Source organism: Gymnodraco acuticeps, unplaced genomic scaffold (assembly GCF_902827175.1).
Source record: "Gymnodraco acuticeps unplaced genomic scaffold, fGymAcu1.1, whole genome shotgun sequence".
NCBI lineage: Eukaryota > Metazoa > Chordata > Actinopteri > Perciformes > Bathydraconidae > Gymnodraco > Gymnodraco acuticeps.
In genome coordinates this window covers 7,675,984-7,701,023 of record NW_022990238.1, presented here as the reverse complement: position 1 = coordinate 7,701,023, position 25,040 = coordinate 7,675,984, and the positions used below count along the sequence as shown (strand labels likewise).

The window sequence follows — 25,040 nt, the reverse complement described above, 5'->3', positions numbered from 1 at the left end:
GTTATAATAACTATAACATTATATAGCACTTTTCTTTACAAAGTTGCCACATGATTTTCAGGAAATCTAAGCAAAAACATAATAAAATACAAATGAAAGGATCATCAAATAGAGTTAGAAAACAAAAAGGCCAGGGAGGGATTATAAAACCCAATAACATATGAAATACTTATTAACACTTTCACATGGTTTAATTAAGTATACAATTGGGTGCACAAAAGTTCAAGTAACTACCCAGGAGGGACGAATTTGAATAAATGCAAACCAGAAACTAATTATCATAGTTCTTATTGTGGCCAGACACTTGACAATTCTGGTCACTCATTTGCTTCCACTCACAGCATTTGCACATCTTGTGACATTATCTCAACACTGATTGTAGTTTGATTGTTATAAAATGCGTAATATCAGCTTGCATCAGATGTTTGGACTTTATTTTTTATTTCAGCATGAGATAAGTGTTTTTGGACAGATTTCACATGTAGGAAGTTGAAATCGAAATGTGTTGCTTGGTGCAAAACAGTCTTTTATCTCATGCCTAATAAGGAACAACCCCAGGAGATCTGGTGTGCAGTTGTGTTGGAGTAAACATGTTTTACTACAGTATAAATTATTGTTTGGAAAAATAAATGTTCCATTTAACGCGACATACGTTAATAGGATTAGATTGTAAATCAAGAAAATATGTTAAGCTTGCCCAGCCCTAAAACATTAATTTAACTGTATCAAGCTGAAGAATCCACCCTGTTCTCCATAATGAGCGCATATATCATGAGACATGAGCGGTGCTATGCATGTTACTGCTTTGTGTGACAGAGGCAATACATCCATCGCAATTCAGTGACGCTTTACTGAAGCAATTCAATGCTAATTATGTATAATGTCAACATGCTAACATGACAATTCGGATCAAGTTATATAGCCGCAATGATTTGCCAACTAATCGCTTATTTGATAGACAAAAATAATTGCCAACTATTATTGGTTAAATCAGTGTCCGTAGATTGGTATGAGTGAACAGTACCTCGTCTAGCGACTGCAGATAGAAGTCATTAAATATTTACATTTTGCAGAATTCTTTTTTTTAAAAAGTGTGGTCCTTGTTCCAATCTTTCAAATATGGAGGCTAGCATGGCTACAAAATACATCATAAAGCACATTTATTTATACATGTTGATGCTTACCCAGAACTATACACATATATATTTGTAACTAAATTATTCAGTCTGTTTATATTCTACTACAGTATAGTATTTAAATCAGAAGCTACTGGTTGCTTCCTGTTGATAAGAATGTGCTCCCTGATGTATTCCTTTTTTGTTTCTTGGTGTCCACATTATTGAAATGCATATCAAACTTGCTCAGATAAATCTTTGTTTTACTTCCTGATGTCTGCCTCCAACCTGGCGTCCCACATGAGCTGCTGGCTGCAGGTCAGCGCTCCTGCCCCTTCACTCTGGAATGTACATTGAAAGTATATGGCTGAACACAACGCTTTGAACATCCGAGAACAACAGATGAGAGGGAAGCTGCATGATGAAAAGTCTCAAATGTTCGCGTTTTGCTTTGATTTTCTGCAGAGCAGTGTTTCCTATACATTTCTCTTGAACTTTGAGAGAACAATCTGGCTTGTGAGAATGCACAGTAAACAAGAGTCATTGCAACACATTATCCAGGGGGACGGTTTGTTTCTCAGGAACACATACTCCCTGTGAACATAACAGAGACATAACAAAGAGAAATTGGGTTTATCCCGTTCGGAGGAAGTCATTAATCACGCACCTACTGTAATTAGCAGGGGAGTTAATTTATGCCTCGCTAATTCACTTAGCACTGTCTAAGAGCGAGAAGAGCTGGTAAAACAATTGGCTCAGTAATGTGGCTTCGAACAGAACGTAACCTGAAATTGTGATGGTAGGCTTAATACTATACAGCATGAAATGTTGTTATAGGGGAAGCCACAGGAAAGTGATACAATCGACCAAATATTCAAACACATTTATTTCAGCAGCCAGTCTGGGATAAAATAGAATAAATCAGGATTTTTTTATGATGTGGTTGGCATTTACATGATCTGTTTACATAAATACTGTATATGTGATGTGTGGGCATATTTCAGTAAAAAAAGCTATTTTTCTCCCTGTAATAATGCTTTAACAAGGCCAGTTAACTGATGACTAACCCTAACCCTAACCCTGCTTTTATATTTCTCTTTGAACCTCTGATATTTAAGCTTACCCTTTTGGACGTATGCAATTTTTGGGAGTTAAAGTTGACCAAGGGGGAAAAACCATAACCATGAATATGACAGCGTAAAGACACCCTGTCATGAGAAAAGTGTTGGTTCCCCTGCAGCTCTGGCTCGGATCCAGCGGACTTTTTGTGGTTTACATTTGCAAAGCGATTTGTGAAGGGTGAATGCATCTCCTCCTCTGTTTTGAATGGGAGCTATAGTTCTTGTTTTTAGAAGTGTAACCAGTCACAGGTGATGTCCCCTACTTGGCGAATGTTTAAAACATGTGGTGTTCACCCTCTGCACTTAATACTCAGTACTCTCAATGCATGCTGGGCTATAACCAAGTACAGTGGCTATCCAACTCTTATATCAGCCCCAATCTGTCCCCAGACCAGCACGAAGATAAGAAATCACTGCACTGTTGTAACATCACACCAGGGTCACACTGAACCCTCTTGTCTTGACTTGACTTTTCTGTGTCTAAACAGTACAACATCTGCATTTCATATACATCAAGAAGCACACATTTCTCCATACTTAACCGGCTTCTTTCAGATCTCAAGCCATGTTTTATGAAAATCGATCATCATTTGGATATTAATTGTCACATTTGACAACCAAGATTGTGGGTTTTCTGTTTAGATGCATGGCCAGAAATACTTTGGAACTATTAAACTAGATTGACCAGTCCAATGAAAAGCCACTTAGAAATCAGGCTATACCGTAAATTCTTCTAAATGCAAATGTCATGTCTGAGTCTTTTTTTGGGGATTCGATTACAAGCATAGTGCAGTATTTAGAAAGTGACACAGGTTTGTGGTTTTTCCTATTTACAACCTTCAACTTTAATTTGAAACTGTTTGCAGCTTAATTCAAAGGAACACATTCTGAATTGTACTCTGAAATGGGAAAATAGTTATAGCATGTCAAGGCCTCCCATTCCTACAGTGTTTATTTAAAATCACACAAAGATAAAAATGTGTCTTTGATTTAGTAAATGGCTCACAATGACACGTTTACAGTATGTGACATAGCCCTCTAGTGGCTGTAGGAGTAGTAATGTAAGCAAAGAAGGACATCAGGAAATGGTGTCATAGGTAACAATGTCCTCATGTGGATGGATGGGTCAACAAAACATCAAACATTAACTCAAAACAGCTGTTTCTTTCCCATTTGATAGAACGTTTCTCAATCATAAAGCGCTAATATAATGCTCCTTTTCAGTTTCATACTTGTATAGATTGGTTTCTAGTAGAATACGTTAAATTGTTTTAATTTTGAAGATATGTTTTCTCACATGCTGTGTCTCAACTGCCTTTCCACGAATGTTTAAAACATGTAGGCCTATGGCTAAATGAGGTGCAATATGAAAACCCGGATGGTCAGTGTGAAAGCAAGCACCATACAAATAAAAGTTATACAAGATGGTTTCTCACTATTCAATAAATGTACCATACTGATTTTGAGTATAAGCTATGTTTTCTTGGGTCAACTGAGCAGTCTGTAATGATTTGGTAACGCTAGCATGGAGGTTGCTAGCCAGCAGCAGTCATCATTTCTGTAGAAGGCACAGCAGTGTGTTCCATTTTTGACAACGCTATTCAGTTGAAACTCACCCCACTGCAGCAGTGTTTAACTGTACCCACATTGAGAAACAGTAAAACTGTCTTTCTGAATATACCGGTATTCAGCCTTCGTCTAAAACACTCGGTTTTACTGTCTGCCTCTTTAAAACCAATTACTGAAAATAGTCAAATTGGCTTGCAAGAAAAATTGCAAACCACAAACAACCTCATTGGTGGAAGAAATGAACCGAAGCAAAACAATGTGTACAAATAGTTTTGCTATGATAAGTCAAAAGACGTTTCCCTGAATAAAAAAAAAACACGCTCCGGCGAATTTAATGTGTCGCTGCCCTTGAGTTGTCTACCGTGACGACTTCCGCCGGCAGCAAGCATCTTCATCAAGATTGTATGTTATTAGCGACCTTGCAGGCTTATATGACCTTTTCCTTTCGCTGACCAATCATATGGCCGGAAATGTGATATGTACAGAGAAAAATACATGTATCCTACCAAAGGCCCCTGTCAGCGCATATCCATACATCCATAACGCTACTTATAGAGCTCACATTCAGAGGACATTTTTCTATTTCCGGCTATTGGGTGGATACATTTCAGCCTAGAGTTGTAGAACATCTCTGTTACACTGTTGTTGGGCTGAAACTAAATCAACAACATGGCTGTAGAGTGTGAACATTAATTATAAGCAATAATTAGACAAATGAGTTGGAGCCCATCACTGGCTACGTGCACAGTCTCGATGATGCAGTGGCTTTACTCATGCTGTGGTGACCATGGACAACACATAGTGGATCCACAGGACTTGACATGTGAATACAATATCAAAGAGTGTATTGATGGTGAAGAGTGCTGTCAGAATCATCACAATGGTGCTACAGGGGTGATCTCAAAAGAGGATGTAGGAAGTGGGAAAATGGATGTGTCCTTAGATCAATACTGGAGAGCATTTGGATCTACATCAGTGAAACTAAATCACCCTGCGGCTTCACGGGCATCGGCCTCTCCGTCCCCTGAGCTGGTGCTCGTGTGGAGAAGATGGAAGTAGCGAGGTCAGGAGGATTGTACAAGATGGAGAATGGGAAAGGTTGGACACAGACAAAGGTGTGATTTATTTTGGTGGTACAGCTGCTTCATTGTCACATCGTCTCGGATCAATATCCATCAACAATGTTTTTCCTTAAGTGTAAAGGCTAAGTACCTCAATGAGCATCGAGCACAATTATAATGCCTAAAAGTGCATTAGTGGTTTTGGAGTGGAGTCACCAAATTTAGTATCATCTTGACAACAAAATATCTGTGATGCCGCAGGCAGTGCTTAATGGATTCAAACAATAACATGTTCAGCAATAGAAGAGTGATTTTCAACCATCACAATAAAATGTAAAACATAAATGTATTTCTTTGTTAGATAATGTACAATAATATGTCTATAAACTCACACTGAAGCCCCACAGACACATTTACAGAACATCCACTGACAGGGATAATTAATTATAAATTGCCATGTTGTAATGTAGGCCACTGTTAATACATAGTGTTAGATTGTGTAGCAGTATCACACAGTACCATGTGAAACTAGATATCCTTGAAAATAAAGCCTTTTCACGGTGCATATCCCTCAGAGAAGTGATTTATCTTTGGGGAAGAACAACCTCATCCTTCATAGTTAATCTGCAGCTGATCTGAGCTCAGCCCAGTCGCCCTCTTGTGGTTCGTGATGATAATATTCCTTGTCGAATGACTGACGGAAATATGTTTACTTTGATGTTCCTCAGTAATTAGCTACACACCAGCATCTGTTTTTCACCATCATTGAGTCATAAAGTTAATTTGAAAAGTGAGATTTTGAACGACCTATTCATCAGATATGGGGGATAAAAAAGTTAGATCAATAGAGAAAATAGAAACACCTGTTATCCCTGCAGTCCTTGAGGTTTCTCGGGTTGTTTTTGTGGTGAACCAGTTCTCAGGAAAGGTTCTGGGGCTGGTCACTGTGGTGGTCTGGTTTTGGGGTGAATTATATGGAAATGTGTTTCTAATATTTTACCTGCCTTATTTACATATTTGGGGAAGTAACAATATTAGAACCACACGTCAAGATGCCACCCAGCACACCAATGGCACAGTATGCAGCCTTAGGCACAGTGTCAACAATTGACAATTAGATCAGTTGATAAAGGAATACACATTGTATGGCCTAAAGTATGTGGACAGTGTAATAATTGCAAACGAGTCCAAGTTCTTTCACATCAAATTAGGAAAACGCCTTCCCCAGCCTATTGCCACACAATATTAATGTACATGCTGCAGCTTTAGGGGATATAGGTAATACTAGTAGAAACCCAGCAATTACAGACCAGAAGTACACACAACAAGTATCTACTTTTGGCTCCACAGTATATACAAAATAAGTGTGCAGAACATTAATGCTGATCTTTTCCAATAAACGTAATTATTGTTTATGTCACTTTGGCATTGAGTCACAGACCTCACGTGAGAGTAAAGCATTGGGGGGGGGGGGGGGGGGGGGGGGGGGGGAGAGAGAGAGAGAGAGAGAGAGAGAGAGAGAGAGGAGAGAGAGAGAGAGAGAGAGAGAGAGAGAGAGAGAGAGAGAGAGAGAAGGGAGAGAGAAGAGGAGCAGGTTGTATAGTGCCTTACTGCAGGAGTCATCAGGGGTAATAAACTGGAGGGTGGAACTCTTGCTTTCCTCTCGCCTCCGCTCGGCAGTGCACTTGCAGCTGAGGCCAGCACTTCGGACAGGACAGTCTCCTCTTCCACCTCCTCCTCTTCTTCGTTGATGGTGCTGGAGCTGAGAGGTGCACCAGACAGCTTCATCTGACTCCAGTTCCCGAGGTCCCGTACAGGCGCGTAATGCATGCGGACTCATTGATAAAAAACCTCTGCTGTTGGAATAAAATGAGCTCTCCTGCTGCGCGGCTCTCCTCCTCCTCCTCCTCCTCTTCCTCCTCATAGCACTGCCTTCTCTGCAAAGATCTGCTCCTGTGTGACTCCAGCAGGCGACGACGCAGGATGACTCCTACCTTATCGCTGGTGATTCTGTGCGCTCTGGTGAGTACTCTGCACCGTCAATCGTGCGCGAGTTTTAGTGAACATATTTACTTTGGGATATCATTTTTTGAACATTTCCTTTAACTGATACTTCTAAATGGTGCTTACATTTAATTGTACAGATATTTATAATATTGATGTATTATTAATTGAATAATCTTGCCGGGACTTGAATAGAGTTTTTATTGTCTTCAGAACTCTTCATTTAATTTATAATCCCTTTTATGAATTTATTTTGACTATTTCAATGATTATATGAACACCATTTAAATATGTATGTACTGTATCAGTGTTGTGCTGTTGTGCTTCCATAAAAAAAGGAAAATAATTAAAGGACCAATGTGCCGTTTTTGCCCCGCGCTAAACGTGCAGGTGCTGCATGTAGCTAAACAACAACTAATTTGCATGTAATATTGCAGTATGCCCAGGTTATATTGCTCCACACCACACAGGCAGCTACATGCACACACACCTCCCTCTTTATTTCCATCCAGGGAGAAAAAGTTAGATGGCCAAGCTTGGATTAGTTTCTGGAAAATTGAGATTTCTGCTTCACATCGGGCAGCATCCAGACCTCCAGGAATAGTCGGCTGACAGACGCCTTGGCCCAGAGTTTAAAAGCATCAATTCACTTCTAATTCTGGGATATTAAAATGAAAAAAGATAAAAATGCTGCAGCTTACAGAAAGTAAATTGATTAATTGAGTTCTTATCTGACATGAGCTGTTCATTGTTTGGCTGATTTTGATGCAAAACATGAGGCATTTCTGAGAATGGATAAAAGTTGATTATGTTGGTGATGAGGCACATCCTCCCAGCTCTCTGGTATGTCCACAGCAGCTGGTCTAATCGGGCTGTGTAGCTCCGTCATCATGTGAACAGCCCTGGATGTGAGGGGACACTGTTATGACAGCTGGTTCTAAGGGTGGCGACGGTCGGCTGCACTTTGCTCGAATTACATTTAGAAATAAACTCTCAAATTGACCATGAAATTGGAGAGAGTACAAACCAACTGTATTGCAGCTGGGTCCGCGTACGATGTTGTTGCGAGGGTGGATGCATGTTCCTGCTGATTTTGACATTAATCTATGTTTGAGCTGAGTGATATTCCAGGGAGATGTCACAGGAAAGGGAGTATGTGCTGCATTCAGGGACATGAATCCCCTCCCCTGCAGATATGCAGGAACTCTCTTGAGGTTTTGGACATATGCAGACTTTGTTTTTCCAGAAAGAAAAAAACATGACTTTATTCCTGATGATATACTCAAATAAATGCTGAGGTTTTTGCAGGAATGCTGGTTAGACAGGTTGGAAAGTTAGAAGGAAAACCTAAAATGGATGACAGAAAGAAAAAAATGTTGAGCAGAAGAGCTGTACATCTGCTTTTGAATGAAAGCAGGGACAGCAGAGAGGATGAAGGGGGGGGACAAGAGAGAGAGAGAGAGAGAGAGAGAGGGAGGGAGAGAGAAAGATTGAATTGATGTCTCAGCAAATGTGAATTAAGTGGAAATGAGCATTTGCTTGTTACATAATAAGTGCCACAGGACATGAAAGTGTTTCAGTATAAAGCTTTCTCTTTGTTCTAAAATGTCTGGATATGAATTCCTTTTATTTGACATTGTTGCATACACACCAGTGGAACAAGCCTCGGTTCTTCTGCCAGTAGAGCTGCATGGCTTTTATATCAGAGAGAAAGGGAATGCAACAAGAGAGGAGATAACTGGAGTACATAGATGAGACCGCATGGATTTATCTGTCAAGAAGAGAGACAGCCCTACAGCAAATGTATGTGTATTGAGAAATTCCTATAGTCACATTGAGAAACAGCCTTACAGCCTTCGTCTAAAACACTCGGTTTTAGTGTCTGCCTCTTTAAAACCAATTACTGAAAATAGTCAAATTGGCTTGCAAGAAAAATTGCAAAGACACTAAACCACAAACAACCTCATTGGTGGAAGAAATGAACAGAAGTAAAACAATGTGTAAAAATAGTTTTGCTATGATAAGTCAAAAGACGTTTCCCTGAATAAAAAAAAAAACACGCTCCAGTCCAAAAATGTGCAGCTTTTGAATTGATATGCACGAGTTATAAAACTATGTGTACTTATATCAACTGGGAACTGAAATATGTTCATATTACATGTCAGGACTCATCTACCATTTAGGTAAAACATTTTTTACAAAATGTCCCCACAAAGTAAAACATTACATATAATTACTTGATGTACTGTGACTGTCATGTGGCTGCTAAAAGATTAACATTAAGGGTCACAGTTCGACTTAAAATCTGGCAAATAATAATGACCTTTAGTGATACTTGACTGAGACAGCTTATTAATAAACGCATACATCATCTGGTTTAAAGAAAACAGATTGGACATGAAACTAATTGTAAACTTTATAATAGAACTAAAAGTTAAAGTGATCATGTTCATGTTAACAGTAAGGTGCAAAGTATTATTCCCATAAAAAAGGTCCTCACAAGTAGTATAAGTATGCATGTGAAACCGATGCTTACCTTTAGAGAGTGATTTGGATGGGCATGTGTATAATGTTGTGCACACATGACATTATGGTAAATGCCTGGGATGGAGCGTGTCATACGTTTACTATTAGAGCTGATTTGCCTTCAGGGGAGCTATTAGGGCAGTTTAGACTTGTTCAAAGTGTGTCTAATACAGGAGGAGACAACATGATTTATGATGAATCCTGATAGCAGCTGGATTTAAGGAACAGGTTGGACAGCTGGCAGTAATTTTCATCAATTTGTTTTGCTGTGTATGATTAAGTCACCGTTGCCCTTTGTGTGTATGTGTGTGAAAGTGCTGCTCTGATGTACTGTCCTGCTGTGCCAGGTGGCGTTGGTGTTGGCGTCGAAGACTGAGCGGGCGGTGCCGCTCCCCTGTGACTCCGGCCAGTACACCACCGACGGAAAATGCTGCGAGGAGTGCCCACCTGGAGAGGGAGTGGCGAAGAAATGCGGCGCCAAGCAGACTGTCTGCTCCCAATGTTTGGACAGTGAGTACAGATATTTATTGAGAGGTTTTGTTTGAGGTAAACATAAGGCTGTCATCTACTGCACATTCTGATCAAATCAAAGAAAAGCACACCGGTATACAGTACACACCTGTATGGTATACACAGGGTTCACAAGTAGTAACACATAGTTAAATCAATAGTAACAATGCTTTAACAACAGACCAGATTAAATGTGGGACAACCTCTTTATTAATGACTTATAATAATTGAAAACTGCATAATTTATACCAAATAGAAGAATAGACAAGACACCAGCTGAAGGGATTTTTTCCAGCAAACAAATTATAGAAAGTTACCTAACAAAACAAAAACGGCAAATTAATTTAGTCATCATTTGGTCATCTTAGAAATATGTTTCTTTACTTCGTAAATAAGTGGAATTATGTCACTATCTTTGCACCAAAACATTCGTTTTTTGTTTACCATCAGTTCTCAGTTTTGTGTTCTGAGGTTTTGAGACCAATCTTCCTCTGAATGTCATGCTGCCATCCCCATTTGTGGCAAACAGCAACAAATCTTTCCCCCCAAAAATTGCGAAACCTTCCTCTCATCATCTTTAATCTCTGTTACCATGCTGTTTCCAATGTAATCTGCTCACGATCAGATCAACATGTTAATGCATTTCCTTGATTTGGGTAAACTTACCCTTTAATGGTAAATGTTAAATGGACTGTATTTAAACATTGCTTTATCCAGTATTTATAACCCCTCAAAGTGCTTTACATTTTACAAGCCATCATTCACCCATTCATATCGTACAGCTAATATTGAGACACTCTTGACCGAGGATACATCGACATGTTGACTGCAAGGGCTGGCATCGAACCCACAATGTTCTGATTTGAGGAGTACAACACTACCTTTGCAGCCACAGTCGCCATAGATTAGAGAAGTGACTTTAACACCAACACGCTAAAATGTGACTTTACAGATTCGTACAAAAATGACATTTTGGAAAACACATGAAAACGTTTTCACGTAAGAATAACATTCAATCTGGATGTTAATCACATGTTAACCGCATGTCATCATCAGTTTTACACAAGCTCACACTGGATTAATGCAAAGATTCTGCCCTTTCATCATCTTTATTTATGCATCCAAGTTCATTTACAGTGCCTTTAATGACAGCTGGGGCCCTGAAATCCAAACAAAAACAATGTCAGAGCCAAAACAAACCCCCTATTGTCCAATTTATTCATTTGTATGAAGTGTCAGTTTTGCCTCTATTGAGTGCCCTGAGAAATAAGACAGGAATGTATATGTTTCACGCTCGTAAGTGGGTCCAAATGTGTTCGCTCACAACTCGGATCAGGCTGTGAACCATTAGCATTTGCTCTACAGACAAGAGCTGGGAGACGTGCCAACACCGCAACATCTAAGAGAAGAAGAAGAAAAAACAATGCTGCAAAACAAATGTGTTCTTCTTGATTCCAGGCGTCTTTCTGTGGCACATTCCTGCAGCTCTTTGTGCCCTTAAGATATTGGTGCATGCCTTACTAAACGTCAAAGTATAGGTCACAAGAATCGCTGCAGCAGGAGTAGCTGAAGAATTGCGACGAGACAAACGTAGCACCCCTTTCTTACCTTTTGAAAGCACAAGCTAATTGTGTCAGTTTGAGACTTTGGAGTCGCTGACACAGAGCAGAAATCCTAAATTAGGCTTGTTTACACGATTAGAGAGCGCTCTCCTTTGAACATTGATTGATGGCAATAGTCCACTCACACACCAGCCACATGTAAACACTAGCAAATGGAGCATGTAAACAGTCTTTTAACACCAAAGCACACTAATATAAACTGGATGCCATTTTTAGAGAAATTATCCAATTTTGGAGGAATGTTAGCAGGTTGGAAGGGGTGCTCTTAGCGCAGAAACATTTGATTATTCTTAGATTTGTAAACTTCTTTGTACAACAGGGGCTTATTTCTGTGTTGTTATTAAGAATCTCAAGTATTGCCGATATTACCCGCTCAAAGTTGTTTTTATTCTTTGCCTTGTGGAACTCCGGAGATATATCAATGAGTTCAGGAGCAGAAAGCCAATTCTCTACATCTAGAGTGCCACAGCGGTAAGAATAGAATAGATCTGCAAGTCAATTTCACGTAAACCAATTATTTCGAACAAAGTCAATTTTAGAGAAAGTAATGAAATTGGCAAAATGGGGTTTTATGCAAAAACTAAAGAGGAGAACACAGTGGACATGGTTTTGCATCACTGTCGTTAAAAATCCAATCCCACCAGCAGATGGAGAGTGAGCAGTGTGATTAATAGTCATCATCAAACGTTGCGTATGAGAGACCGGAGCAGGAAATTAGTTGAGTTAAGGGGCCTGGAGTCTGAAGAGAAACATGTCACAGCTTCACCACGCCTGGACTTCATCTCGGGTTTGACGTAATTAGGAATTTTTCTTGCGCGTCATATTCCTTTTCAAACTCCTGCCGTAAACAGTGTCAGACAATGCATATGGTAAACCACAACTCCATTTAATAAGGCCCTCCGGACTGCAGTTCTGATAAAAAAATGATTTTCATTCATCCCCTCACACCCACCCCTCCTCAGCAGCGAATCCCACCAACTCTAGTCGTGTCTCCTCTTTTCTCCATCCTGTACTCGCTTCTCTCAGACAGCTTTGCCCCCCCCTCCTCACTGTTGCTATGACTCATCGTCTGTATTAGCGGATACAATTGTATTAGAGAGCCAGGCACCAAAGAGCTCGACCTGCTCATTTATCATGCATACTGTTACATGAACGCACCTTTACTCATTTGATCCAGCTAATTAAACCATATTGGAAAGCCTATTGTGCCTCTAATAGTGAACAATTATCTTCCTCTGCAGTACAGGAGCGGTATTCACGGCTGATAAACACTCAACAATTAAGCTCAAATACCCAGGGGGTTGCACTGAACTTCCGGTGCAAATGCATTTTCATCGGTTTCACTATTGTTTCATTTTCAGAAGATACAATCTTAATGTACCTGAGGCCCAGCACTGACACTAAAAAAAGACTGAGTGGGATTTATATGGAAGTTAGAGGCTGAAGCACAGGGGCCTCATTTATAACGCCGTGCGTAGGATTCACGTGGGAAGGTTGCTTACGTAATAGAAATAAAACAAAATAGGTACAGAAATGTTCCGACATTTTCCGATTCACCAAACATTGCGTACCGGCGAGGAAAGTGCGTACAGCACTTCCTACGCCGGTTTCCCTTTATAAATCACAATCGACTCGAAATGCGGTGCAGCTTTTGCGGGCTTCACGTAACGCCCATATTTGCCTATAAATAGTCAAAGAAACGCCCATTCATTCATTCATTTTGACTGACTTTATGAAGAAGATAGCAGGAAATGACGACAGAACAGCTAAAAAAGACATCTCACACCGTGTCAGATGTTGGTTATTTTGGGGAGGTCGAGATAAATCATATTGTTTGGTGGATGCAGTTTGAACCAGAGTAGCAGCATGGAGGTCGGATCGTCACCAAAATAAATAAATAAGTGGTCCGAAAAAGGTTAATGACAAAATAAATACACATAGCCTTCCTCGGGCAGTGTGTTTGTACCGGGGACAGGAGACACCCCCTTGATGAGAAACTGTAAGAAATGATCGGGGAATCCCCCTGGTGTGGAGTCATGACGACTGGATCTGAATTATGTTTTTGTTTTTGGTGGTTTGTGTCCCAGCTGTCGATCAGCTGTGCGCAGCGTCTCCACTGCAGCCTGTGCATCTCAACCCCCCCTCCCCGCAGCAACTCTATATCCACCAGTTAAAGGAAATACAACCAATGTGTTGTGTTATATTAGCTGTACAATTTACCACATATGGTGTTCTTAGTTTCCATACCTCCTGTGTTTTACGAGCGACTTATCAAGTCTTGGCAAACGGCATAAAACACGATTAAACGTGATAGTATATAAAACCATGCTCGTTCTACAACCTATATAAATGCAAAACGGCGTCAGTTTATACGTAATTCTCTCCTCCTGCTTACCGCATCATCTATGAGAAAACATTTCATAACATTAACACAACATATTCGAGGTGGTTTTAAATAACATATCCGTATTTATTTATTTCTCCAAGTTATGTTTTTGTGCACTGAGAAGTCTCAAACAGGCGTTTGTTTAATCATTTTAAGATTGACTTTAAATCAATGTTTGAAAATGAATTCTTCATATATGATAAATGAGAGAACATTTTATTTATGGTATTATTTCCACATATTTCTCTCCATTCTTCCTTCTGCCAACGGTGTCACAGTTTCTCGTCTCTCCCGTTGTTGTGCTTAGTGCGTACGCATGGGTTAGAGTTTGCGTGGAGGACCGCACATTTCCCCGTCAAGTTAGTATTTTATAAATGGCAAACATTGCGTAGAAACTGTCGTACGCCATTTTTTGAGCGTATATCCCTTTATAAATGAGGCCCCTGACCTTACCTGGAAAACTACAGCTATGAATACATTGTATAAAGTGCAGAAATGAATAATTGAAGAGTAAAATTCAACACATCCTGTTTCATGGTAAATATGGGTGAATCTTATTTACCGCGACCCCCACTTAATTCCCCACTTCCTGTCGGTGTAACCTGCCCCCCCCCCCCTCCCCTCTCTTCATGGCCTCCCGATCCTGTCTCGGGACGACTGCCAGCGTCAGCAGCACTGAAATATTTATCAGTCTCCTCCACTTTTCTCTGCTGTCATGGGAGACATGACAACCGGACCTGCCTCACTTATGATCCATTCAGAAATACTTGCCCTGCAAACTGACTGAAGATCTGGGAGAGAAAAAGCAGAGCCTCGTGAGTGAGCGTAGAGTTTAAGAAGAGTCTCCCTGGCTGACTGGACCAGGCTCACTGGGGATTTGAAGGAGGCAGGAAAGTAGAATCACAGTCCCATCTGTTGAGGGATGAAGCATCAATAATCTCTTCCAACGTTGGATCACAGGGATCAAGAAAGGAGAAATGGAGATTTACCCCTGGCAGGTCCTCTGTGGCAATTTCAGAGGAAGCTTCTTCCCTTTTTGGCACACTAACATGAAAACAACAGCTCAGGGCAAACTAGAAACTGTTGATTGTTAAATTACACCTTTCCTCTTTCGGTCTCCTATAGTAATAGCTTTTCTTAAAGTGTAAAAAACACCCGTTTCAAATCTGGAGGAAAGCTATGGACGAATCAAGCAGGCGATAATTACACACAAATGTGTTTCATTTTGAAAAAGACCATAAAGCCGTCACACAGCCTTCTAAAAGTTTTTATTAGCACTCAGCACAGGGTCAGCAAGGAAATGGTGGCTGCGCTGAAACAAGGACCCTGACGTGCAGTGGAGTGTCTGAAAAGGCCATCCCCACTAAAAGCTTACACCTAAAGTGCTGATTGTGAAGATCATTGGTGCAAGGCTGTCCAAAGCTACATTATTGATGACAGTAATGGGGCCAAAGCACATCAGTCAGTGTTTGGAGGGGGGTCTTCACGGGCTGAAGTGGCACATTTTAAGAGCATAATTTCCCCCGTACACAGCCACATCTACCTTTACCAATGGTTGTCTTTTTTATTGCCGGACATGAAAACTGAGATGCTCTGATTATCACTCATTTGGGGGCAATTGGAAAAATTATAATATTTTATTAAAGAAGACACTCACCACCTGATTCTCAAAGGATTTCTTATGTTTACCTTCAAATGAAAGTGCTGAAACATAAATTGGAAAAATACAAACGCCACACACACACTCCTCCGGTCGCATATGGTCGCATTTAGACATGTTTACACACACAAGGACTGGGAAGGGGCTCATGCATGCAGGTTAAAATTAGCCAAGGAAGCTAGTGCGCTGTGGGATAATTGAAATGAATGAGAAGAGCTTTGCTGGTTGAGCCTCACTGCAAAGAAAAACAAAGGCTTCAAGCCCACAAATTCAGATAATCGTTCACCTCCGAGGTCTGCTATTTGTCCGGATCGTTCAGTCGGTGTCACTCTCTTCTATCACTTCTGCCTCGGGACAGAACTAAGAGCATGGGTGTTGAGAGATAGAGAAAAGAAAAAACACAGAATCTGATGGTGTGTGTGTGTCTGGAAACTGAACTTGCCTACAACCCTGCCTGCCCCATTTCCCTTGACCCTTCCACTTCCAGTCGTACGTCAAACACTTTGATCTCTAAATCATGTTTTTGGACTCGGGTTGGACCACCCTCACAGGCGCTGAGTCTAACAGTCACGAGATTTATTTGAGAAATATTGGTCTGCTTCCTCCCTACCTGTCTTTACATGATTACCTCAGTCTTCTCCTTTGCGTCTGCCTGTGTAATGTGACAGATATGCTTCTTAGTCCTGCTGCTGTTTACAAGGTGTTGAGAGCTCCAGTCTGTGCCAGTGTTTACTTGCCAGAGCCGCTCACAACGCAGAGCAAGTGCTGGGACATTGCTGCAGGGCTTTTCACACTGACAATATGCCGTTTCTCAGCACGACTCGCACTAAGTACTTCCAATGAAAAACACTCACACACGCACACAAACAGAAACACACCCAGGCATATGCATATGCTGATAAGAGCTGTGCAAAAAAGTCTCAAACGTCCACACAGTCATGCGGCTTTATTTACAGTTACACCAAGTCCCAATGATTCATTTAACTTTAAGACGGAGCGTTTACCTAATTGATTTAACCTAAACAAAACTTTTTTTTTTTGTTTTATTTTCAATTTGCAAAATCAACCATGGGTTAAAAACTGCGGCCGTAATCTGTGACAAAATGTTTTTTTTCCTGGAAGCATCATAGAGAATGCAATTTCTCAGTAATCTTTAGCAGTCAGGGTTACATGTTCTCATATTGTGAAACTTTGGATGAAGGATGCTAAACTCCCTGCTGCACTTTGCCACCACTACTTACGTTTTCGCAGGGAATAACCTATGGGAATAACACATGATTTCTTTCTGAATAGCAGCTCTTGCACGCCACAAAAAAGTTAAATGGGATTTGGAGAACAGTGAAGCGGCCTCTGTAGTGAATCTGAGCGGTAGATTTATTTTCCTGTCAGCCTCTCTATTCCACTCCCTTCTCATTCGACCACTAACACACACTCACAGGCCCTCCCCTCTCTCACTGTATGCATAATTCAGCAGGCAACCAATTATATCGGAACATAATTCTATATATGGACATGCAATATTAATAATTACTTTGAGCCCCTAAGAACTCTCAGCCCAGGATGAATCTAATTTGCGGCCATCTCTTCCCCATGGAGGAACTCTTGTGAATCTTCCTGATGCAAACTTTCCTGGAGAGCACATCTGAAGTGTTTGAAGTGAGTGCAGATAAGTCAGCTTTATCTCATTCTGTTCAACAGCGTTCTCCACAACTCAGCTGCGCTCTGTTATCTGTTTTTCTCACAACCCTTTAAAAAAAAAAAATCAATACTCTGCAATTGAGTTGTTCTTTCAAATGACAGCCTTTGGACACATGCAGTGATTTAAAAAGCCACCTTCTTTTACAACAAACTCTTAGCAATAGTATGTAGGACAACATTTGTTCAGACAAGCAGTCCAAACACCTTGAAGGTTTTACAAATGTTTGGCACAAAATATATCTAAAACATACTTTTCAGCCTGGACTTTGGTACCGACTGAAATACCAGAACATTAAGCAAATGTTATGCAGGGAAATATTGCACAGTCTTGATGATGTCCAGTCTGTATACCTTTGATGACCATAATGACTCAAATCCTGCAAAGCTACTCAAGTTCTCATCAATGTTAGTATGCAAACAACCAAAGATAGTGAAGGTGATTAACATTACACATTCCAAATAGAGGGATGACAGTATTGTCAGTGTCATCATGTTAACAAATGTAAGCATTTCAGTTTATTTTCACAGAGTCGCCCACATACCTGCAGGTTCTCAAGGGAAAATCACAAAGCACTTTGCAGCTTCTGCAGTCGCTAAACCTAAAGATTAGATAAGAATCATTTGGCACCCAATTGTGCTGCTGGGCAAAAGGTGTTTCAGTGTTCTGGTCAAATGGATACATTCAGCGCAAATAAACATTCAAATTCACACAGATCAGTGCAGATAGCGACAAAAAGTTACAGCGTAATTACTCAGAGTGTTGATGGTAACTCAAAGACCTTCAGGTTGACTCCTACCTCTCAGAACCAACCGATGGCCTCAATCACACTTATACTTTGATAATTGCAATCAGACGCCATTCTTAGTGAACACGCCCCTCAGACTTCCATAGATTATCATCTATTATGCTCATGACAAACGGGTTGACCTTGTGTAGTTGATTAATCAATCTATTAAAGTGTATTCATAAGAGGTTAAAAGATGATACAAGGCAGAAGTATTAACCAATCAAATCAAGAACTAAGATCTACAAACTGCGATTTTTGAGGTCGTTTTTGGGCATTATTAAACATTCTCTAATCTAATCAAAGTCTAGCTGTGAATGAATTACAGGAAAATATGTTAACGATGTCACGAATGGACTCCTTTTGGCATAACAACTAGTTCCACTCTCTAAAGCCTTTACTATACATCAAGAATGATCCCTTGATCGCTTAGGGACACTAAATACAAGTCTTTATCATCTGCGCATCAGCCTGTCGATGACCCTGCACTTTACTCTGTGTGTATGGCTGAGATTAAAGCAGTTTACTCAGCACAGCACAAACACATTGGGATCGATAGAGTAATGAGCACAGCAGGCTTTTGACTTGCTCCCCGACAAGAGCACCTTTCTTGTCCCGGAGCACAAATCACTAACGGCCCAGTGGATCAATGTGTCCTCCCTTCTAATGAATGTGCAGTAAACATGATTAATGTCATTAGACTCACTGTTTATCCCTTTGTTTATCTGCCCGTATTTCCTTCTCTCTCTCTCTCTGTCTTCTAACCTCCTTCACTCTTTGCCCCTTCTCTCGTTTCGTCCCTCTCACTTTTATGTCTCGACTCCTTCGATCTGTCCTCCAATCTGCAGGTGAGACCTTCTCGGACATCTACAGCCACAAAGACCAGTGCAGGCCGTGCACCGAGTGTACCGGCCTGATGCGGATGGAGACGCCCTGTACGGACTCCAACGACGCCGTCTGCATCTGCGACTACAACTATTTCTTTCACACGGTGTCTGCAAAGTGCATGCCCTGTACGGTGTGCCTAGTTGGCATGGGCGTGTATTCACACTGCGGAAATGAGCACGACACGGTTTGCGAGGAGTGTGTGGACGAAACCTATTCTGAGCGGGAAAGCTCCCTCGACCCCTGCCTGCCCTGCACCATCTGTGATGACGAGACTGAGATACAGCTGGAGGAGTGCACACCAAACAGCGACTCTGTCTGCCATAGTAAGTCTGCCACAAAACACAGGTCGCGTTCACACCTTTCCTTCAGCTAACTCCATCCAGACCAACTGGATTTATTGTTGTCTGACTTATTACCAACCAAAATCAAGAGATGTAAACATGAACTCATTTCACTGAGTGGTAAATCTTTCTTTTAAAGGTTCCCTATTATACTGTTTTTCATCAATATATTATAGTTCTCAGATGTATACAAAACATGTGTCTGAAGTGTTTGGCACGAAATACCAAACAGATCATGCATTGTAGCATCCCATAATCCCCTCATCAGCATGAAGTAGACTCACAAAGTAAATGTAAACAATAGCTGAAATGATTATTTGACACTCAAAAAACAGTAAAGCAAAAATATTTTAGCTCGGAAACTGTTGGTTGGACGAAACAAATGAATTGAGCATAGGTAATTGAGTCATTTTACACAATTCTGACATTTTGCAGATTAATTAGTTCATTATGAAATCAGCATAGCTAGTTACCTTCTACAAAAAGTGGAAGCATTTTAGAATAACGCCTCTTTACTTACTTTTTTTTTACTTTTGATGTATTTGTTTCTCTGGAAGCAAAGAACTTTATTTCCAGCTATCTTGATGTCGTTGTTTGGTCTGTTCTCCAAAGAACATCTGAAACAAACAAGCACATGTGGGCTAGGTGTGAAAGCATCTTTAAAATGAGAACCATGTCAGCGGCTGTCAGATCATTTGAAAGCGGTGTTGGAGTCATCATTACTGTATGTCTCAATCACACTGGGAGCAGCCACCAGTAACTCCCACATGTCTGCCGGAGCAGGCGGGGTCAGAGGTCGGGGCTGGTCATGTTTTCAAATGGCAGGAAGTTCAAAACTTCAGCATTAAAAGGTCAAAGACCGCTGCAGTGTCAACACAGAGACAATGAATAATCTGCTCTCCCAGAAAGTACCATGCATGTACCACGAAAGTACCACGACAAGCTGCTTGTATTTTAGAGTAGCGGCAGTTTATGACCATCAAAGTTGTAAATAATCTTGGCTCAGACGAGGCATGAAATTAACCTCATCAGGGGGCTACAAGGCTCAAATCTGGGAGGTAAAAATGGCTTAGGTGGCATCGCTCTCGGTTTCCTTGATAGAAATCTGGTATCTTTCTTGAAGCCATATTAGATAGGGGAGGACAGAAAAGTTAGGATTGGTATCTTCAGAACTTGCAACAAAACAAAGTTTTTCCGGAAAACCAACTATAATTTCAGAGGTTTGTGGTCATTATCTTTTCCATATAAAAGCTCTCTCTTTAAATGTGAGGTTTTTTTATGCAAACATAGACCAAAGAGGCACTTTGTGGTATGATTAAAATGCTTCTCAGAAGGCAGGAGCATTTGCTAATGCAGGGCATTTATCGATTTCCTGTGCGTGTTATAATTTTTAAATGAACATCTTAATAGCGGCTTCTAATTTTCATGTTAGGATTTTTAATGGAGCTACAACATTTGTCATTCTAAGCCTGACTTCCTTGGGATTTAAGGAACTCAGGCGCTGGCAGGTATTTGGATCCAGCAAGTTAATGAACCTCAAAATCTGTCAACACCCTGTTGTAGTGCAGAGGATGTGTTATGTGTAGGGTGTAAATTCCTCTTTTAATAGACTGTAATAGCACTGACAGGCAGTGGAGAAATGGACGAGGAAAGATAAGAACAGGAGCGGGAGATGAGGTGGAAGAAAGGCTAATAATAGACGATGACTTAATACCTCTCCTTCCACGTGTACCAAACCCCGCTACACTTTCAATATCAATAAACCATCACAGTGATTTTGAACACAAACAAGCAATTCAATAGTGGCTCTTGATTGGCTCTCCTACTTTCAAATAGTGTGTCACCATGTCAGGAATCTGCTGGATTCCTTATTGACAGGGAGATGTCACAAAACGGAATAAGGAAAGGGGATTTTCTTCCAGTGAAAACCGAGACATTTTTCAAGCAGTTTTTAGCCATGATGACTGATGGTAATATCAGGCTTTTGGTCCGTCCACCTGTGTGTTCCAGAATGAATTACTTACTTTGGAAGGATTGCATTCATGTCACAATAAGTATGAATTGTAATAACTTGTTTTTAGCGCCTTCATCTGGTCAAAATTGATTGATTTTTTACCAATTATTGCCCAATAGTTTAGTCTAATCCATAGTTTAGTTTAGTATAGTTTTGCCTGATAAACAGTGCCACATTTGACACTGTGGGCATTTGAGTATGCTGATATAGCATTTACTACATAGCACCAAATGCCAAAGCACAGCCTCACAGCTTCTAACAAAGCTGTAGACTCTTACTCCTGTTAGCAATTTCTAGTAAAAGTGGAAAGTTGAAGAAAAACAAAACAAGAGTTCTCAAAGTTCTGCCTTGCTGGTTTTGATTATAGAGTAAAATGTACAGTCTTGAGAAAATAAACCCTCATTCCTGCAGTACAGTAATGTAGACTAGTCAATGAGGAAGCCATGTCAACTCTGAAGACTGTAATGTGATAAGACTGACAAACTGGACTCTATACCCCCTAAAACACAGCAGAATATCTACTTTATTCTAGACATATCTGATGTACAGTAGGCCACAATGCTGCCCATTTAGCGACCACCCATGCAGCTGGTCCCACCTTTGACCCATCTTGTCCTAAACGTTAGTAATGTAGCGGCAGAGATGGTAGCCACTGGAGATGGTACGATAAGTGACCTTTCGTCTGTTTGAAAGGAGAGCCCAGTCACAAAGCACCAGTGGGCTTGTGGGTAAAGCTGCAGTCACATGTGGAGCTGATGATGGTTCCAGGCCTTGCATGGTGGTCTACGACACATACAGATATGTTTTCTGATGCAAACAGGAAGCTGAGAGTCTCATTTTGTTTGCCTGTTTTGCAATGTCACAGAAGAAAAAGGCAAATTCTATCCCGCTGTCTCTCTTTCTTTTGTGTGTTTGGAAAAAATATAAGATTGGAATATTTTCAAAAACCTAAATCCACATTTAATATCCAGCTGTCACCAAGTGTCGATTACATTACACAATGACAGAGATAGAAAAAAGACTGAGAGAAAGAGAGAGGGGCAGAGCTGCAGCAGATGTGCTGTGCTGGTATTCTATGCTGAGGGTCGATTCGTGTACTGGGATTTCTTCTGCCAACGCTCAGGTTTCGCTGAATAACCTCTATGGACACCCACACTTGACTGGAGGACACACACACACACACACACACACACACACACACACACACACACACACACACACACCACACACACACACACACACACACACACACACACACACACACACACACACACACACACACACACACACACACACACACACACACACACACACACACACACACACACACACACACACCACACACACACACACACACACACACACACACACACACACACACACACACACACACACACACACACACACACACACACACACACACACACACACACACACACACACACACACACACACACACACACACACACACACACACACACACACACACACACACACACACACACACATTTTATGAGCATCCAAAATCAATACAGCTGAAAGCAGGCTAACTCCGCACACACACATTCTTCCTCCTGCCAAGTGGCTGCAACATTTTTGTTTCTTAAACTCATGTGTGAACCTCTTTGATCAGAAATTGAAAACACCTTCCGGGTCTTTTATCAAAGGTCTATGTCCGCTTTGCCTCTGCGGAGCACTTCCAAAAACATGCTGTTCAGTCTCCAGTTGAGAATATTTGCATTGACGTGCTGAGGGTCTGTTCAAATGTTTGTCCTCGAAACAATGAGAGAGGGAGAGATTAAAAAAACGGATAAAGCCAGACTTTTATTCCCTTTTTTTACCGTGCTCATCACGTTCCCACTTCTCCTTTCACTTCTCTACCTCTTCCCACAGTGGCCCTCGAGTGGTGGAAGGTGGCCAGTGTGCATTCAGCGCCTTCACTGCTGCAGTATAATTACTCCTGCTAATCAGAGCACTTTACAGCAGCTCCTCTGTTCATCTGCACCCCCTCCTCACTCTCTCCTAACACTCTGCCTCTCTGTCTGTCCTCCCCTCCACTCTCCCTATTAACCCTCCCTAATAGAAGACAGAGCGCTCACTTGAATAATTTGTAGTATGTGTGTGATGGATGTGTGGATGTCCGGCGAAAAGCACAGAGGAAGATTGACATAGAAGCAGAGCTGAGAGAGGGGGAGTGTTTGGCGGCTGATAAAGAGGTCATTGTGCGTGCTGATAGCTGCTCATCTCCACCCTGAACTGGCGGAAGACAAGACACCAACCTCTGCACAAAACCCTGGGGTTAACTTCACTATAAAGACCTCGATGTCTCATAAAAATTAAAATGTTTCTCTCCCCTTCTCGTCCACACCCCGCTAATAAACACATTTCCCTGCACACACAGCCCCACGCTCGTTAAACCCCGGGCTAGCTTTAGTTTTGTTTCATGAGTGTTTTAAACCCACTGAAACCAAAATGAAAATGTTATAGCTCTACCGCTGCCTTTAAGCTCCCATTCTGTTCCAGCTGAGGTATGCAGCCTCTGGAGCACCAGGTCTGTCCTTTGGTTTAAAGCCAGTTGTGTTTTCTACATCAGCCAGGAGATATTGAAGGAAAGAGGGGGAGTTACAATAAAGAGGTAGTATACTAAGCTGTAGCTCTGTGTTGAGTCATTGTTATGTGAAGCAGACTCCCAGGAGAGCTTTCATCCTGGCTCAGAGTGAGAAAGACAATTTACTGCGAATCCCGAGGTGCGACTGATGCGTTTAAACATCTGCATAAAGAGAACATTCATTGCACCAAAGAAAGGCACTTACAGTGCAGGGTGAATGATAGCTCAGTTCGGAAAAGGAAAGGCTTCATTGACAAACTGTATATAATGCAAGGCAGTCTGCACACTTTCACACCTTTCCATTTACATTTATCCTATTTGCGAGCTCGTGTTGCATTGCTAATACCATTAGCCAGGCCTGCATTAGCTGAATGATGTATGGCAGAGCGGAGGAAACCTGACTACATCCCGGGAAAGGTCAAGAAATGCATGTAATACAGACACCTCCACCCTCCTTTTAGAAGGATCCGAATCAATAGCACCGCTTAAAATAGGCATCTGCCTTTTTTCTGTGTTTCTAAGTATGGCCTGCACATGTGCTGTATTTTTCTCTACATGAAAGATGCCATTTCAGTAAACCAATCCTCCCCAGGAGGCACGAATGCCCCGTCATCACCCTGCAGACTGAGAGACCAACGTGGCCTCGTAACGCCCAGCAGAGGTTTTTTAAATATGTACACATAAGTTGCTCATCAAGGTCCCATTGGACTATTAAAGGGAGTAACTGTGTCTAAATTATGCATCAAATCAATGTGGAGAAACTGGACTACGCCATGTCAGTGAAAAAAAGAATATATGTGTAGACAGCCTTTATGCGTGGTGGTCTACTAAAACTCTCGTTCCTGTCATCTGACCACATCACTGGTCACAGAAATGACTTCCTTATCTTTAACCCGCAAAAACCATACGGAATACCCTGTTTGTGTCCTAGGCTAGCAGATTTATTTTTTTGCTAAGCACAAACATTTAGCATTGACTAAAAGCGTTGTTTAAGTTCTATCTATAATGAGGGTGACATCTGTCAACAATCCCTGAGATTTATTCTCTCATGCTCAAAGCAATACAAATGACATGACAAAAATTCAAAGCAACATCCCAATGAAAACTTGATGACAGTGAGGTCTGTGGGTTA

General features: G+C 41.1%; 1 protein-coding gene across 1 annotated transcript in view; it reads left to right on the top strand.

Moving 5' to 3' along the window:
• Positions 1-6,533: 6,533 nt before the first annotated feature.
• ngfra (nerve growth factor receptor a (TNFR superfamily, member 16)) overlaps positions 6,534-25,040 on the top strand; it is a 33,844-nt gene continuing 15,337 nt past the window's right edge. Inside the window, exons 1-3 of the mRNA XM_034220014.1 lie at positions 6,534-6,888; positions 9,744-9,906; positions 18,906-19,268. Of these exons, the coding sequence (XP_034075905.1) occupies positions 6,850-6,888; positions 9,744-9,906; positions 18,906-19,268 (565 nt within the window). The 5' untranslated portion in view covers positions 6,534-6,849. The remainder of the gene's footprint in view (positions 6,889-9,743; positions 9,907-18,905; positions 19,269-25,040) is intronic.